General features: G+C 33.9%; 1 protein-coding gene across 1 annotated transcript in view; it reads left to right on the top strand.

The window, feature by feature from the left end:
• The first annotated feature begins 1,115 nt into the window (after positions 1-1,115).
• NAC172 (NAC domain-containing protein 172) overlaps positions 1,116-15,596 on the top strand; it is a 32,835-nt gene continuing 18,354 nt past the window's right edge. Inside the window, exons 1-2 of the mRNA XM_041007223.1 lie at positions 1,116-1,287; positions 1,438-1,724. Coding sequence (XP_040863157.1) covers positions 1,116-1,287; positions 1,438-1,724 — 459 coding nt within the window. The remainder of the gene's footprint in view (positions 1,288-1,437; positions 1,725-15,596) is intronic.

Raw genomic sequence — 15,596 nt, 5'->3', positions numbered from 1 at the left:
ATGAACTCATTTTAGGAATTCAACTGGTTGTCAAACTGCTTTTTTTAATTTAAAAAAACTGATTTTCATAATGATTATTTAATTAATAATGAAAATGACATTTTCAGCTCTAAATCAATGGTTTTCAAGAAATAAGAGAGAGTAGTGATCAACAGAGACATAAGAGCATACCAGTCTAGGTCTATGTGCTCAAAGTGATGTACACAAATTGTCTGTGCTCTTTTTGTAGTATGGGCAGCAATAATTTCCCCCAGCTTACCAAACTGTATTCTGCATATTAAGGTTTCTAACGATTTTCATCCTTACATAATAAATATCCTTTTTTAAACCAATAATATAACTAATGACAACGTTATTTATTACAACTAGCTAATTATAATGACACATGACACATCAAATAATATAATCTAATCCTATTCGTTCCTAATTCCATGCATTTACTTATCACTGTTAATTAACGAAATACAAAGGAATTCACCTTAAGCTCTAATAAGAATGAAATGAAAGGTTACATGGATTAAAAGAGAAGTTTCCCATGAAAACAAATAAGGAAGGACGCACAGTGGAAACAATGGGAAAGAAGAGACTACTTAGGTGTTCATCCACAGAAACAACAAGGCCTAAGCTATGCTGGGATTCACATTCCAGTTGATGGAAAAGCTATCATGTAATGCCACAAAATCAGTCACACAGTTACACCACATGATGAGAGTTTTTCACTCGAAATTGTGGTGCTAATGGGCGGCTACAATAGTAAAATTTTAATAAATACGCATAGCATATTTCCTAATGGCAGGTCGCTTAATTGTTAAGTCAAGTTCAAATTTTATGGTTGGTATTTATTCTAAGCCTAGCTTTAAATAAACTTGTTGCTGTCATAATTAATTTAGTTTTACAAGTGAAAGGATTGATTTCAGCTCCTTTTACAAATGAAGTGAAGAAGACATCAAACCATCTTATTTGCATATTAGTTTGGGTAGTATTATACGCAGAATAATTGTCCCTCTCTGCATGGCCTAGCAACTTATATATATAATCCATGCACAGTGTTTCAAGCTTACAAACATTTTGATCGATAATATTGGTAACCGATTGATACATTTCCTAGGATGTTCATGGATAAAGATGCTAATTCAGAAATCCAACTCCCTCCTGGATTTAGATTCCACCCTTTTGATGAGGAGCTAATTGTTCACTATCTGAGAAACAAAGTGACATCATCACCCCTTCCTGCTTCATTCATAGCAGAAATAGATCTTTACAACTATAATCCATGGGAGCTCCCAAGTCAGTGTTAGCAATTGCACTGTTTTAGTTTGTGTTTCATTCTTTTCTTCAAGTACTTACTCAGTGGGATAAGGCTTTTGTTGTTATTGTTGTTGCTATTGTCTTGAAGTAGTAATTACTAAAGGAATGATAGCTTTTAATTATGAACAGGCAAAGCTTTGTTTGGGGAGGATGAGTGGTATTTCTTTACTCCAAGAGATATGAAGTATCCCAAGGGAGTGAGGCCTAATAGAGCAGCTGCTTCTAGTTATTGGAAGGCTACTGGGACTAACAAACCCATTTTCACTTCCTGTGGGATGAAGAGCATTGCTGTCAACAAGGCACTCGTGTTCTACAAGGGTCGTCCACCAAAGGGATCGAAAACCGACTGGATCATGCATGAGTATAGATTGCATGATTCCATGATCTCCAATTCAAAGCAAGGAGGGTCCATGAGAGTAGGCCAATTTCATGAGTTCAATTTTTCAATTTGGTGGTTTTTAATGACCAATAGAGTAAATTATTGAGGAAATTCTCAATTGCATTTCATTGATATTGTATAGTACACTTATAGAGTCTATGTACAACTGATTGGCAAGAGATCTAATCTATCTTAATCTAAACTAAGTTGTAACTAATAGACAAGATCTTCATTTAAATTACAGGATCAAATAATAGATAAGATACTAGTACATAAGATTAAGATTACAGCACCATGTTGATCCATTGTAGATGCAAGTTTTATGATGATGAATCAAGTTGATTCGAGTAGTTTTGATGATAACAAAGATGATGACAAAAAGCCCAAGAGAACAATTTCAAGATTGAGTCAACAAGTTTCAAGAATCAAGAGAAGTTTGATTTAAAAATTCAAGAAAAGATGAATTCAAGATTCAAGAGAAGAAATCAAGAAGACTTCACAAGGGAAGTATTGAAAAGTTTTTTCAAAAAACAAACATAGTACATTTTTGTTTTTCAAAAGAGTTTTTCTCAAAATTTTCTAAGTTACCAGAGTTTCTACTCTCTGGTAATTGTTGGACAAGTGGCCTCAGATATCTTAAGAAGGGGGGGTTGAATTAAGATATCACAGACTATTCCCCAATTAAAAAAAATCTACTTTTAGTTTAACTCAACAACCTAAGATTCCTTTTAAACAATAACTCCTAGATAATAATGCAAATTAATCTTACTAAATAGAAATAATAAGCAATAAACAATAAAGGAGTTTAAGGGAAGAGAAAATGCAAACTCAAATTTATACTGGTTCGGCCACACCCTTGTGCCTGCGTCCAGTCCCCAAGCAACCCGCTTGAGAGTTCCACTATCTTGCAAAATCCCTTTACAAGATCTGAAACACACAAGGACAACCCTTCCTTTGTGTTCAGATTTCTTTACAACAAGAGACCCTCAGTCTCTTAATCCCTTTTGAGAAATAGAAAGAAGAGAAGAAGAAATCTCTCTTGAAAGAGATAGATTGTACAATATAGCACTCAATTAATTCCTTATTGAATTGCAAGTGTATTGGCCAAGGAATTCTTAAGAGGATAAAATGATTTTGCTTTTTGAGAGGATAAGACTTTTTGTTCTGAAAAACTCAAAGCAAATTCCTGTTCCAAGTCACATATAAATAGACCTTTGATAGCCATGCAAAAAACCATTTGAAAAGTTGTGACCCTTGGAAATAATTTTCTGAAAATTTCCTCTGGTAATCGATTACAAGTTTTAAAATTTGAATCAAAACGTTCAGTAGCTGCTGGTAATCGATTACCATCCACGTGTAATCGATTACATAGTGTAAAATTTGAATTCAAATTTCTAATAGCTGTTATAATTCATTTTGGCCACTGGTAATCGATTACATCCTCTGGTAATCGATTACCAGAGAGTAAATCTCTTGAAAAAACATTTTTGCTTAAATTTCTTGGCCAAACCTTTTGCAGTTTCAATTTGGAATTCCCTTCCTAAAAACACTAGAGATCTTCTTGATGTTGTATCTTGTATTCTTGAATTTCTGTCTTGAATTAAACTTGAGAAGCGCATTTTCATAAGGCATCAAATCATCATGATCATATGGCATCATCAAAACATCAACGGCAAAGTCTTTGCTTGTACAATCTTCCCCTTTTTGATGATGACAATTTAATTCCTGAAATCAAGATACAAGCAATGTATATGCAAGATATATTGCGTTCACTCATTTCAACTCCCCCTATGTTTTGGAATTGATGATCACTTAATCACTTGATTTCTAAGCTTCTATTTTTAAACTTCTATACCACCCCATTTCTCTCCCCCTTTGGCAACATCAAAAAGCCAAAGTGTGTGGCAATCAACGCAAGATGATATAAGATATAACTAAAGTATTTATAATCAATCATAAGTCACAACCAAATATAAGCCAATCATCCATAAAGTAAAACCAAATATAATCCAAGCATAAATAAGTCAATACCAAATATAATCCAAGCATAAAAGACTAAGTGCCAATTATCGAAAGATAACGAAAGTTCAAAAAATGATAACATAAAAAAGCATAGCCAAATACACGGCTTATAATAAAACATAATAATAATCTAAAAACTAAGAAGGTGGTGGTGATGGTGGAAGATCGAAGCTCTGACAAATATAAGTCACATCTTCTTCAAACTGGGTGATACGGGTATCCATGCCTTCAAAGCGACCATCCAAGGAATCGAATCGTTCACCAACATATGTGCGGAGACCCCGTAACTCCGAAAGAACTTCAGTCATAAGGGCTGAGGAATCATCATGCTTAGGAGGAGGAGAGGGAGTACGCTCGTCTTGTAACACGTCCTTCTTCAGCCATTGACCATTACGATCCTTACGGTAACCAAAAGAAGTGACTGCACCAGCACCTATAGCAAAGGAACGTTTGACTTGAACAAAAGGTTCATCATCAAGAGGAATTTGAAAATGACGGAGAAAGAGGGTGACCAAATGAGGATATGGAATAGGTGCATTGGCTCGTAATTCCTTATGCATTCGGTACCTAACCAAGTGAGCCCAGTCGATCTGACGACCGGTAAGAAAAGCCCACATCAAAATCATGTCCTCCTCAAAGGCTTGAGCCAAATTAGAAGAACGGGGAAGCAAAATTCTAATGATAATGTAGTGCATGATGCGACAATCAAAGGTTAATGATCTGGCTAGCAATCTACCGATCATTTCAGCTTGGTCATTACAAACCATACGACTAGCATCATGACTAGAATAATCGAACTTCTAGTCATCAACAATGGTGCCCTCAAAAGGTGCACCTTGACTAGGTAATTTAGTCAATGAAAAGAATAGAGATTGATCAATGATCATAGAAATACCATGCACCTCATAAGAAATAATACCATCCTGAATTTTTAAATTGTTGTAAAAGACTTTAACAAGTTCAAGATAGTAAGACAATTTTAAGGACATAAAATCAGCCAATCCAGAGTTTTGAAACACTTGATAACAGTCAAATGTCTCATCATTAAAGAAATATGTGTCTAGGTACTTAGGGTTTAAGATGATCCTAGAAGAAAATTGAGAGTTGTACCGTAGACGTTGATCATCTGAAGAAAATAGAGTAGATGATCGTGGAGATGATAAGGAAGGATGAATAGGTGTTGCGGGTGCTTCAAATGGTTCGTGGCGGCGATGGCCAGCAGCAGCGGTGGTGGAGGATGATCCCTTTCTCTTCTTTGATGATTCTACCATTTTATGAAGTTTTAGTGAATTTTAATCAGTGGAATTGAAAGAGGAGTGAAAATGATAAAGATTGGGCTTTGTGGGACTTGATTTGGTTAAGAATTGAGGGAGATATGAAGGTCTGAAGATTTAGGGAAAATGAGGCATGTAGGGAGGAGTTGGCTGCGCAACACCACTGGATTTCGTGAGTATTTATAGAAGAGGATGTGATGTAATCGATTACAAGGTTTGGTAATCGATTACAGGAGCATTTAGCCTTCTGGTAATTGATTACAGGCTGCTGTAATCGATTACAGGCTATCTGTTCTTGTGTAATCGGTTACAATTAATGGTAATCGATTACCAGAACACAAACTAGGCTTGTTTCTCTAAAAATTATCTATATCTATGCTAAAAATCTAACTATATCAATCATCACCACTCTTAGGTATTTAATTCAAACATTCAAGCATCAAACACACAATAATGCATCAATCAAACATAATAACAAAGAATTTAAATAAAATCAAGCAAGGTAACACACTTAATACAAACAATCAATCATTAAGCATAGATGATTCAATCAATCAATCCTTATTTATCCAAATCACTAATATCTAAGAGGCCTAATTCCCTTCTAATGGAAAATAATGTTTCTTTGGGGAGAGGTTTTGTGAAGATATCAACAAGCTGATTCTTTGTATCAACAAACTCTAGCACACAATCACCCTTCAGAACATGATCTCTTAGGAAATGATGCCTAATTTATATATATTTGGTTCTAGAATATTGAACTGGATTTTTGGATAAATTGATTGCACTTGTATTGTCACACATAATGGGTATATGATCAAGAAGGATCCCATAGTTAGATAGTTGTTGCTTCATCCATAAAATTTGGGCACAACAACTGCCAGCAAAAATATATTCCGCTTCAGCAGTAGATAAAGCAACACTATTTTGTTTCTTACTATGCCATGATACAAGAGCAGGTCCAATAAATTGACATGTCCCACTTGTGCTCTTTCTATCATTTTTTGATCCGGCAAAGTCAGAATCAGAGTATCCTATTAAGTTACATGTTGAGTTCTTAGGATACCCTAATCCTAAATTGATTGTTCCTACTAGGTATCTTATGATCCTTTTTACTGCACTCAGATGTGATTGTTTAGGGTTAGATTGGAACCTAGCACACATGCATACACTAAACATGATATCTGGTCTACTAGCAGATAAATAGAGAAGAGATCCAATCATACCTCGATATTGTTTCATGTCTATAGATTAACCGGATTCATCTTTGTCTAAATAACAGCCAGTATTCATAGGTGTAGCCATGTGCCTTGCACTTTCCATATTAAATCTTTTGATCAATTCTTTGCAGTATTTTGCTTGGTTGACAAATATACCTTCTTTAGTTTGCTTGATTTGTAAACCCAGGAAGTAATTTAGCTCTCCCATCATTGACATCTCAAATTCGCTTTGCATATCAAGAGAAAACTCCTTGCAAAATGAATCATTAGTGGATCCAAAGATTATATCATCAACATATATTTGAACAAATAGAATATCATCATACTTTCTCTTTATAAATAGTGTGGTATCCACTTTTCCTCTAGAGAAATCTTTCTCTAAAAGAAATTTGCTTAGACGTCCATACCATGCCCTAGGGGCTTGTTTCAAACCATATAAAGTCTTTTTCAATCTATAAACATGATTTGGCTTATCTAATATTTCAAAACCTGGAGGTTGTTCAACATATACTTCTTCTTGAATTAAGCCATTTAGAAAAGCACTTTTAACATCCATTTGATAAAGCTTGAAATTCATTATGGATGCATAAGCTAAGAGCATTCTAATGGCCTCTAATCTTGCAACTGGAGCATATGTTTCTTCATAATCTATACCTTCTTCTTGATTGTATCCATTTGCAACTAATCTAGCCTTATTTCTAATGATTATGCCATGTTCATCTAACTTATTCCTAAATACCCATTTTGTTCCTATGATGGGGTAGTTTTCAGGTTTCTCTACTAGTTCCCACACATTGTTTCTTTTAAATTGATTTAGTTCTTCTTGCATAGAAATTATCCAATAATCATCTATTATGGCTTCATTTATATTTTTAGCTTCAATCATAGACACAAAAGCCATATTATTGCATAAATCTTTAAGAGAATGTCTAGTTGTTACCCCTTTTGAGATATCACCAATAATGTTGTCAAGGGGATGATCTTTTAAAGCTTTCCATTCTTCTAGAAGTTCATCATTTGATTTGGCTTCTTCTGGAGGATCTTCATTGCTTCCTTTCCCTTTTCCTTTAGAATCTTGACCATGAATATGCATTTGTTCTAAAGATTCTGCAACATCATCTATAATATCCTTTCTCGGAGAAATAGCATTAGACTCATCAAGGGAAACATGAATGGATTCTTCAATAGTCATGGTTCTTTTATTATATACTCTATAAGCTTTACTATGCAAGGAATATCCAAGGAAAATTCCTTCATCTGACTTAGCATCAAATTTTCCTAAGTTTTCTTTACCATTGTTTAATACAAAGCATTTGCCACAAAAAACATGAAGATGTGAAATGTTGGGTTTTCTACCATTCAACAGTTCATATGGAGTTTTCTTTAAAATGGGTCTTATTAAAGCCCTATTCATGATATAACATGCAGTATTAACGGCTTCAGCCCAAAAATATTTTGGAAGAGGAGTATCATTCAATAAGGTTCTAGCAATCTCTTCCAAAGACCTATTTTTCCTTTCAACAACTCCATTTTGTTGAGGGGTTCTAGGTGTAGAAAAATTATGTTCAATGCCGTGCTTTTCACAAAATAAATCAAATTCTTTATTTTCAAACTCACCCCCATGATCACTCATAATAGATATAATTTTGAGATTTTTCTTATTTTGAATAACTTTTGCAAGTTTCCTAAATGCTTGGAATGCATCATTCTTATGAGTGATAAATAATGTCCAAGTATATCTAGAATAGTCATCAACTATAACAAGGGCATAGTAACTTCCTCCAAGACTCATGATTCTAGAAGGTCCAAACAAATCCATGTGTAATAATTGTAAAGGTTGAGTAGTTGAAACAATGTTTTTGGATTTGAATGAAACTCTAGTTTGTTTTCCTTTTTGACATGCATCACATAGTCTATCTTTTTCAAATTTTAGTTTAGGCAAACCAACAACTAAATCTTTTGAAATCAATTTATTTTAGTGTTCCATGTTTATGTGAGCAATACGTTTATGCCATAGCCATGGATCATCATCTTTGCTAAGAAAACATTTATTATTATCTAGTTTTTGACTTAAGTCTATCATATAAGCATTGTTAACTCTATACCCTATATGCTTTATGTTAGTATCATGTTTATGTTCAATAAAACATTTTTGAGAATCAAATGACACTAGATAGCCCTTATCACATAATTGACTAACACTAAGCAAGTTATGCTTAAGGCCTTCAACAAGTAGAACATTTACAATGGAGTTTGAAGAATGTGTACCTATTTTTCCAACTCCAAGAATTCTACCTTTGTTGTTATCACCATAAGTAACATGCCCACTTTTCTTAGGAGAGATATGTGTGAATTTTGATGAATCTCCCATCATATGCTTTGAACAGCCGCTATCTACGTACCATTTCTTCTTCAAAGATTCCTACATGATTAAGTTTGTGACTTAGGTACCCAAACTTTATTGGGTCCTTGTGTGTTAGTGTTGACTAAAGATCCTATTGGGACCCATATCATTTTGATATTGTTGCAATTTTTTCTAAAATAACATGTAGATGTGTCATGCCCTTTTCTTCCACAATAGAAACATGTAATGAAAGGAGAATTGTATTTTTCTGAGAAAGAAAAGAAATTTTTGTAAAACTTTTGTTGATTTTCTGGTTTGTATCCAATTCCTGCTTTATCAAAAATACATCTTTGATTTCCTAATATGGCATCTAGATTATTCTTTCCAATTGAAAATTTTGCAAGTGAGTTTTTCAAATTTTAAATTTCTTCTACATATTTGCTACAACATTTACGTGAATTAACTTTTTCATTAGTCATAGTAGAAACATAATCTTTATCACTAGATTTAGAGATTGAAACTTTAGTTTTAAGAATATCTATTTCTTTATTTAATTTTGATATTTCTTTCTCTAATTTTGAAATTTTTTTCTTAGATGAAGAGACAATTTTTGCTAGTTTAATTGATTCACTATGTAATTCAGAAAATGCATCTTGTAACTCATCAAAAGAAATAGATTTGTTAGAAGATGTTACCTCTTCGTCGCTTTCATAATTTTTGCCCATTTGACATAGATTAACCATTTCTTTTTCAAAATCATCAGACAATTCTAAGTCGTTGTCATCCCATGTGATATATGTCTTCTTTGCCTTCTTATCTCCAATAGTCTTCTTTTCAGACTTCTCTATCTTTCTCTTAAAGATTGGACAATCAGCCCTCAGATGTCCAGGTTGATTGCACTCAAAGCATTTTGGAATTTGAGATGACTCTTCAGTTCTTCTTTTAGGTTTGAAGTTTTGTCTTCTTTGATTTCCTCTCATTCTAATAAATTTGTTGAATCTTTTGACAAAGAGGCTAAGATCTTCATCTTCATCTAAGTCAATTAAATCTTCTATGTCACTTTCCTCTTGGATTGAAGATGAGGCTTTAAGAGCAATTCCCTTCTTCTTTTTATCATTTTCTTCATGTTGATTTAGTCTTTGCAACTCCATTTCATGTTCCTGTAATTTTCCAAATAGAATAGCAAGAGACATAATAGACAAATCTTTTCTGCATATCTTGTATACTTTCATTTCTCTTCATCCTAAATAATTCATACTCATGAAAAGTTCTTCCTAATGATGCAAGATAATTAACTATATATGTAAATCTTGTTTGCATATCTTGTATACTTTCATTTGTCTTCATCCTAAATAATTCATACTCATGAGTTAAAGTATTTATCCTAGATCTTTTGACATCAATTGTTCCCTCATGTGTAACTTGTAGAGTGTCCCACATATCCTTAGCACTCTTATAATTTGACACCCTAAAATATTCATCCATTCCGAGAACAAAAGTAATGATATTTTTAGCCTTTAAATTGTGCTGCACTAATCTTCTTTCTTCTTCAGACCACTCTTCTCTAGGTTTCTCTATTGTTGTATTTCCAGCCACCATGGTGGGTACATAAGGTCCAACTTCTATGGCTTCCCAAATGTTTAAGTCTATTGCCTCAATGAAAATTTGCATTCGGGTTTTCCAGTAGTGGTAACCCTCTTCATTAAAAATAGGAGGCCTATTTATTGAATTTCCTTCTAGGAATAAGAAGTTTGATGCGGCAATTATTCTTCAAGCTTCAAAACTTTATACAAGAATGAAGCTTTAATACCACTTGTCAGACAAGTGGCCTCAGATATCTTAAGAAGGGGGGTTGAGTTAAGATATTACAGACTATTCCCCAATTAAAAAAAATCTATTTTTAATTTAACCCAACAACCGAAGATTCCTTTTAAACAATAACTCCTAGATAATAATGCAAATTAATCTTACTAAATAGAAATAATAAGCAATAAACAATAAAAGAGTTTAAGGGAAGAGAAAATGCAAACTCAGATTTATACTGGTTCGGCCACATCCTTGTGCCTACGTCCAGTCCCCAAGCAACCCGCTTGAGAGTTCCACTATCTTGCAAAATCCCTTTACAAGATCTGAAACAAATAAGGACAACCCTTCCTTTGTGTTTAGATTTCCTTACAACAAGAGACCCTCGGTCTCTTAATCCCTTTTGAGAAATAGAAAGAAGAGAAGAAGAAATCTCTCTTGAAAGAGATAGATTGTACAATTTAGCACTCAATTAATTCCTTATTGAATTGCAAGTGTATTGGCCAAGGAATTCTTAAGAGGATAAAATGATTTTTCTTTTTGAGAGGATAAGACTTTTTGTTCTGAAAAACTCTAAGCAAATTCGTGTTCCAAGTCACATATAAATAGACCTTTGATAGCCATGTAAAAAACCATCTGAAAAGTTGTGACCCTTGGAAATAATTTTCTGAAAATCTCCTCTGGTAATCGATTACAAGACTTATGTAATCGATTACAGGTTTTAAAATTTCAATCAAAACAGTCAGTAACTGCTGGTAATCGATTACCATCCATGTGTAATCGATTACACAGTGTAAAATTTGAATTCAAATTTCTAATAGTTGTTATAATTCATTTTGGCCACTAGTAATCGATTACATCCTCTGGTAATCGATTACCATAGAATAAATCTCTTGAAAAAACTTTTTTGCTTAAATTTCTTGGCCAAACCTTTTGCAGTTTCAATTTGGAATTCCCTTCCTAAAAACACTAGAGATCTTCTTGATGTTGTGTCTTGTTTTCTTGAATTAAACTTGAGAAGCGCATTTTCATAAGGAGTCAAATCATCATGATCATGTGGCATCATCAAAACATCAACGACAAAGTCTTTGCTTCTATAGTAATCAATTACCAGTTTCCTATAATCGATTACCAGTGGCAAAGTTTGATTTCAAAAGCTTTTAACTGAATTTGCAACGTTCCAATTGATTTCAAAAGTTTCTAATTGAATTTGCAACATTCCAATTGATTTTAAAATGGTGTAATCGATTACAAGATATTGGAAATCGATTACCAATGTATCTAAATGTTGAAATTCAAAATCAATTGTGAAGAGTCATATCCTTTCATAAAAAGCTTTGTGTAATCGATTACATGGTTTTGGTAATCGATTACCAGCGACAAGTTTTAAATAAAAATCAAAACATTTAACTCTTCCAATGGTTTTCAGGTTTTTCTAAAGGTTATAACTCTTCAATGGTTTTCTTGACCAGACATGAAGAGTCTATAAAAGCAAGACCTTGACTTGCATTTCAGGTACTTTTTAATATATTCTTTTACAACCTTTGAATCTCTTTGAACATCTTCTTGAACTTCTTCTTCCTTTGCCAAAAGCTTTATGAGTTTTCTGGTTTCCAAACTTTGTTCTTTCACAGAAAACAAAAGTGTGCTATTCATCTTTTTCATTCTCTTCTCACTTTGCCAAAAAGAATTCGCCAAGGACTAATTGCTTGAATTCTTTTTGTGTCTCTTTTCTTCCTTTTCCAAAAGAATGAAGGACTAACCGCCTGAATTCTTTTGTGTCTCCCCTCTCCCTTTTCAAAGAATTCAAAATGACACAGTCTCCAAACTCTTTTGATTCTTCCCTTTCCCTTAAACAAAAGATTTCAAAGGACTAACCGCCTGAGATATCTTTTGTTTCCCCTTCACAAAGTTTCAAAGGACTAACCGCCTGAGAACTTTGTCTTAACACATTGGAGGGTGCATCCTTTGTGGTACAAGTAGAGGGTACATCTACTTGGGTTTTTGTAACTGAGAACAAGAGAGGGTACATCTCTTGTGGATCAGTTCAAGTGGAGGGTACATCCACTTGGTTGTTCAAAGAGAACATGGGAGGGTACATCCCTTGTGAATCTTTTCTTGTAAAGGATTTTACAAGGTTGAAAAGAATCTCAAGGACCGCAGGTCGCTTGGGGATTGGATGTAGGCACGGGTTGTTGCCGAACCAGTATAAAACTCTTGTGTTTGTCTTCTTCTTCCCTACACTCTTTAATTTCCGCTGTGCACTTTAATTATCGCTTTTACTTTTGGTTAAGTTTCTATTTTTGTTCTTTACTTTCTTAACATTATAGTAAAAGCCTAATTGAATCTAGTAACATTAAGAAGGATAGATTTTTAATTAGTAAAGGTTCATTAATAATTAATTCAACTCTCTCTTCTTAATTATTCTGAGGCCACTTGATCGAACAAGTGGTATCAGAGCAGGTATCTTGCATAAAGTTTGACCACTTCAAGATTCATGGCCTCTTCAAATTCTTTTTTTCCTGAAGGAAATTCCATCCATAGGCCACCTATCTTCAATGGTGAGGGTTGCCATTATTGGAAAACCCGTATGCAGATTTTCATTGAAGCCATAGATTTTAACATTTGGGAAGCAATAGAAATAGGACCTTACATACCCACTTTAGTAGATGTAAGTGCTAGCACCACAACACAAAAACCTAGAGATAAATGGACTGAAGAAGATAGAAGACGAATCCAGTATGATCTTAAAGCCAAAAACATTATTACTTTAGCCCTAAGAATAGATGAATATTTTAGAGTGTCAAACTGCACAAATGCCAAGGAGATGTGGGATACTATCCAACTTACACATGAAGGCACCACTGATGTGAAAAGATCTAGAGTCAATTCCCTTACACATGAATATGAATTGTTTTGGATGAACCCTAATGAAAACATCCATAACATGCAGAAAAGATTCACACATATAGTCAACCATCTTGCCTCTTTAGGAAAAATATTCCCTAATGAAGATCTAATTAATAAAGTTTTAAGATGCTTAAGTAGGGAATGGCAGCCCAAGGTAACTACTATTTCTGAAAGTAAAGATCTTTCCTCTATGTCTCTTGCTACTTTGTTTGGAAAATTGCAGGAAGCAGGAACATGAAATGGAACTCCAACGTCTTAATCAAAATGAAGAAATCAACAAAAAGAAAAGAAGTATAGCACTTAAAGCCTCCTCATCAATGCATTCTGAAAATGAAGAAGAAGAATCAGAAGATGAAGAAGACTTCTCACTTTTTGTGCAGAAGTTTCAAAAATTTGTCAAGAAAAGAAGAATCGAGAAGCGTCAAAACTTCAACAATGGAAGAAGATCTCAAGAAGACTATCAAATTCTTAGATGCTACAAATGCAACCAACTTGGTCACATCAAAGCAAATTGTCCTTCAAATGAGGAATGGCCTGAGAAAAGTGATAGGAAAAGGTATGAAGAAAGAAGGACCAAGAAGTCCTACATTGCATGGGATGACAATGACTCATCCAACGGTTTAGAGAAGGAGATCAACCTTCTAACCAAGGACTATGAGAGTAATGAGAACATCTCTCTAGAAGATTAAGCAAAAAGTAAAAGTGTGACTTCCATCTTTGAAGAACTAGATACTTTAATCATGAAAAAAGGTAACATCAAAACCATTCTCTTTTAAAATTTTATTTTGATTGAAATCTTTCTTTTCAATTAATTTGATTATGATGACTAACAAAATTTTATTTGTTTGTCTTGATTGATTGAAATTGTGAGTATATGTTTATATGTTCTTGATTGAGTTAATTTTCTTTCTCAAAGCATGAAGTCTCCTTTTAAATATTCTGATAATATCTATGATCTTTATTCTTCAATACTTATGTTGATTATTTTGATATAATTGAATATATATGTTTCTTTTAAATGATTATGCATGATTTTGAATGTGACATGTGAATTACTTGATTAAGGTTCTTTCATAAAGTATTTTCAAAATTTAATGTTATATATATTTTCTTTAAGAAGGTATTTTGATATTCATTCAAATCCCTTTTCCCTTAAAAGTCATTCAGCATTTAGTTTTGGCTGAAATGCTCTCTGGTAATCGATTAAAACAATAGTGTAATTGATTACAGGCAGTTTAGAAGGGTGTAATCGATTACCAAATACTATAATAAATTACAACGCATCCCTGCTCCTATATATTCAGATTTCAAAATCTGAAAATTGTAACTCCTCATTTTCTCGCGAAACCCTCGTTCCCAATTCTTCCTTCTGCCATATCTCACTCATTTCTTGTCCAAATCACTCCCCACAAAGCCCAAACTTCATCTTTTTTCATTCTCTTTCATTTAAACCAATTGAAATTTCAAATAACTCCCTCAAATGGCAGAACCATCAAAGAAGCGAAAAGGTTCTTCGAGTCGAAGCCAGCGGCATTCCGAGACTCAAGAAACGCAGATTCCCTCCTCCATTTCCTCTTCCTCATTGTTCTCATTAGAAGAACAATGGATACGGTACACAAATATTTTCTCTTCTCGTTCCATTATTGATCCAAAATTTATTGGCATGGATTTCTTTTCCAATGAGAGTTTTGAATGCATTCAGGCATTTGAGAACTCCAATCTCATTCATTTCATGTCTTTAAAATTGCCTGTTTATTCTGAATTAGTTAAAGCCTTATATTCTAATCTTGAAATTCAAGAAGGCAATTTGATTTCTGAAGTTTATGGGATAAAAATGGTCATTGATCAATCCCTATTCTATGACTTGACCCAATTGTCTAGTGAAGGTGTACCATTCGAAGGTACACTGAATGATGATTGGAAATTTGATTTCAATGTGCATGATGCCCACCGGTTAGTTTGCACCAACCAAGCGGATATGACCGGAAGGCTTCTTGTCGGTTCATTGGCTTTTGAAAGCCGCATCCTTCATTATCTTATTGTGCGTATTTTGCTTCCAAGATCTTCAAACCTTCACAGGTTTCTGAAGAAGATCTTATTGTCATGTGGGCTTTTCATACAGGCCGACAAATTGATTGGGCACACTTAGTCCGATATCGCATGCATAAGGCATTGCGATTAAATGCTCCATTGCCATATCCACACCTAGTCACTCTCTTCCTTCAACACTTTAACATCCCTCTTGATTCTGAACCCGATGTTCCAATCAAGAGATCCTTCTTAATTAGTGCCGCTGTGATTGCATCTTTCGGTTACCGTAAAGATCATGATGGCTC

The sequence above is a fragment of the Glycine max genome, chromosome 12 (assembly GCF_000004515.6).
Source record: "Glycine max cultivar Williams 82 chromosome 12, Glycine_max_v4.0, whole genome shotgun sequence".
Classification (NCBI taxonomy): Eukaryota; Viridiplantae; Streptophyta; class Magnoliopsida; order Fabales; family Fabaceae; genus Glycine; species Glycine max.
This window is presented reverse-complemented; position numbering and strand designations above follow the sequence as displayed.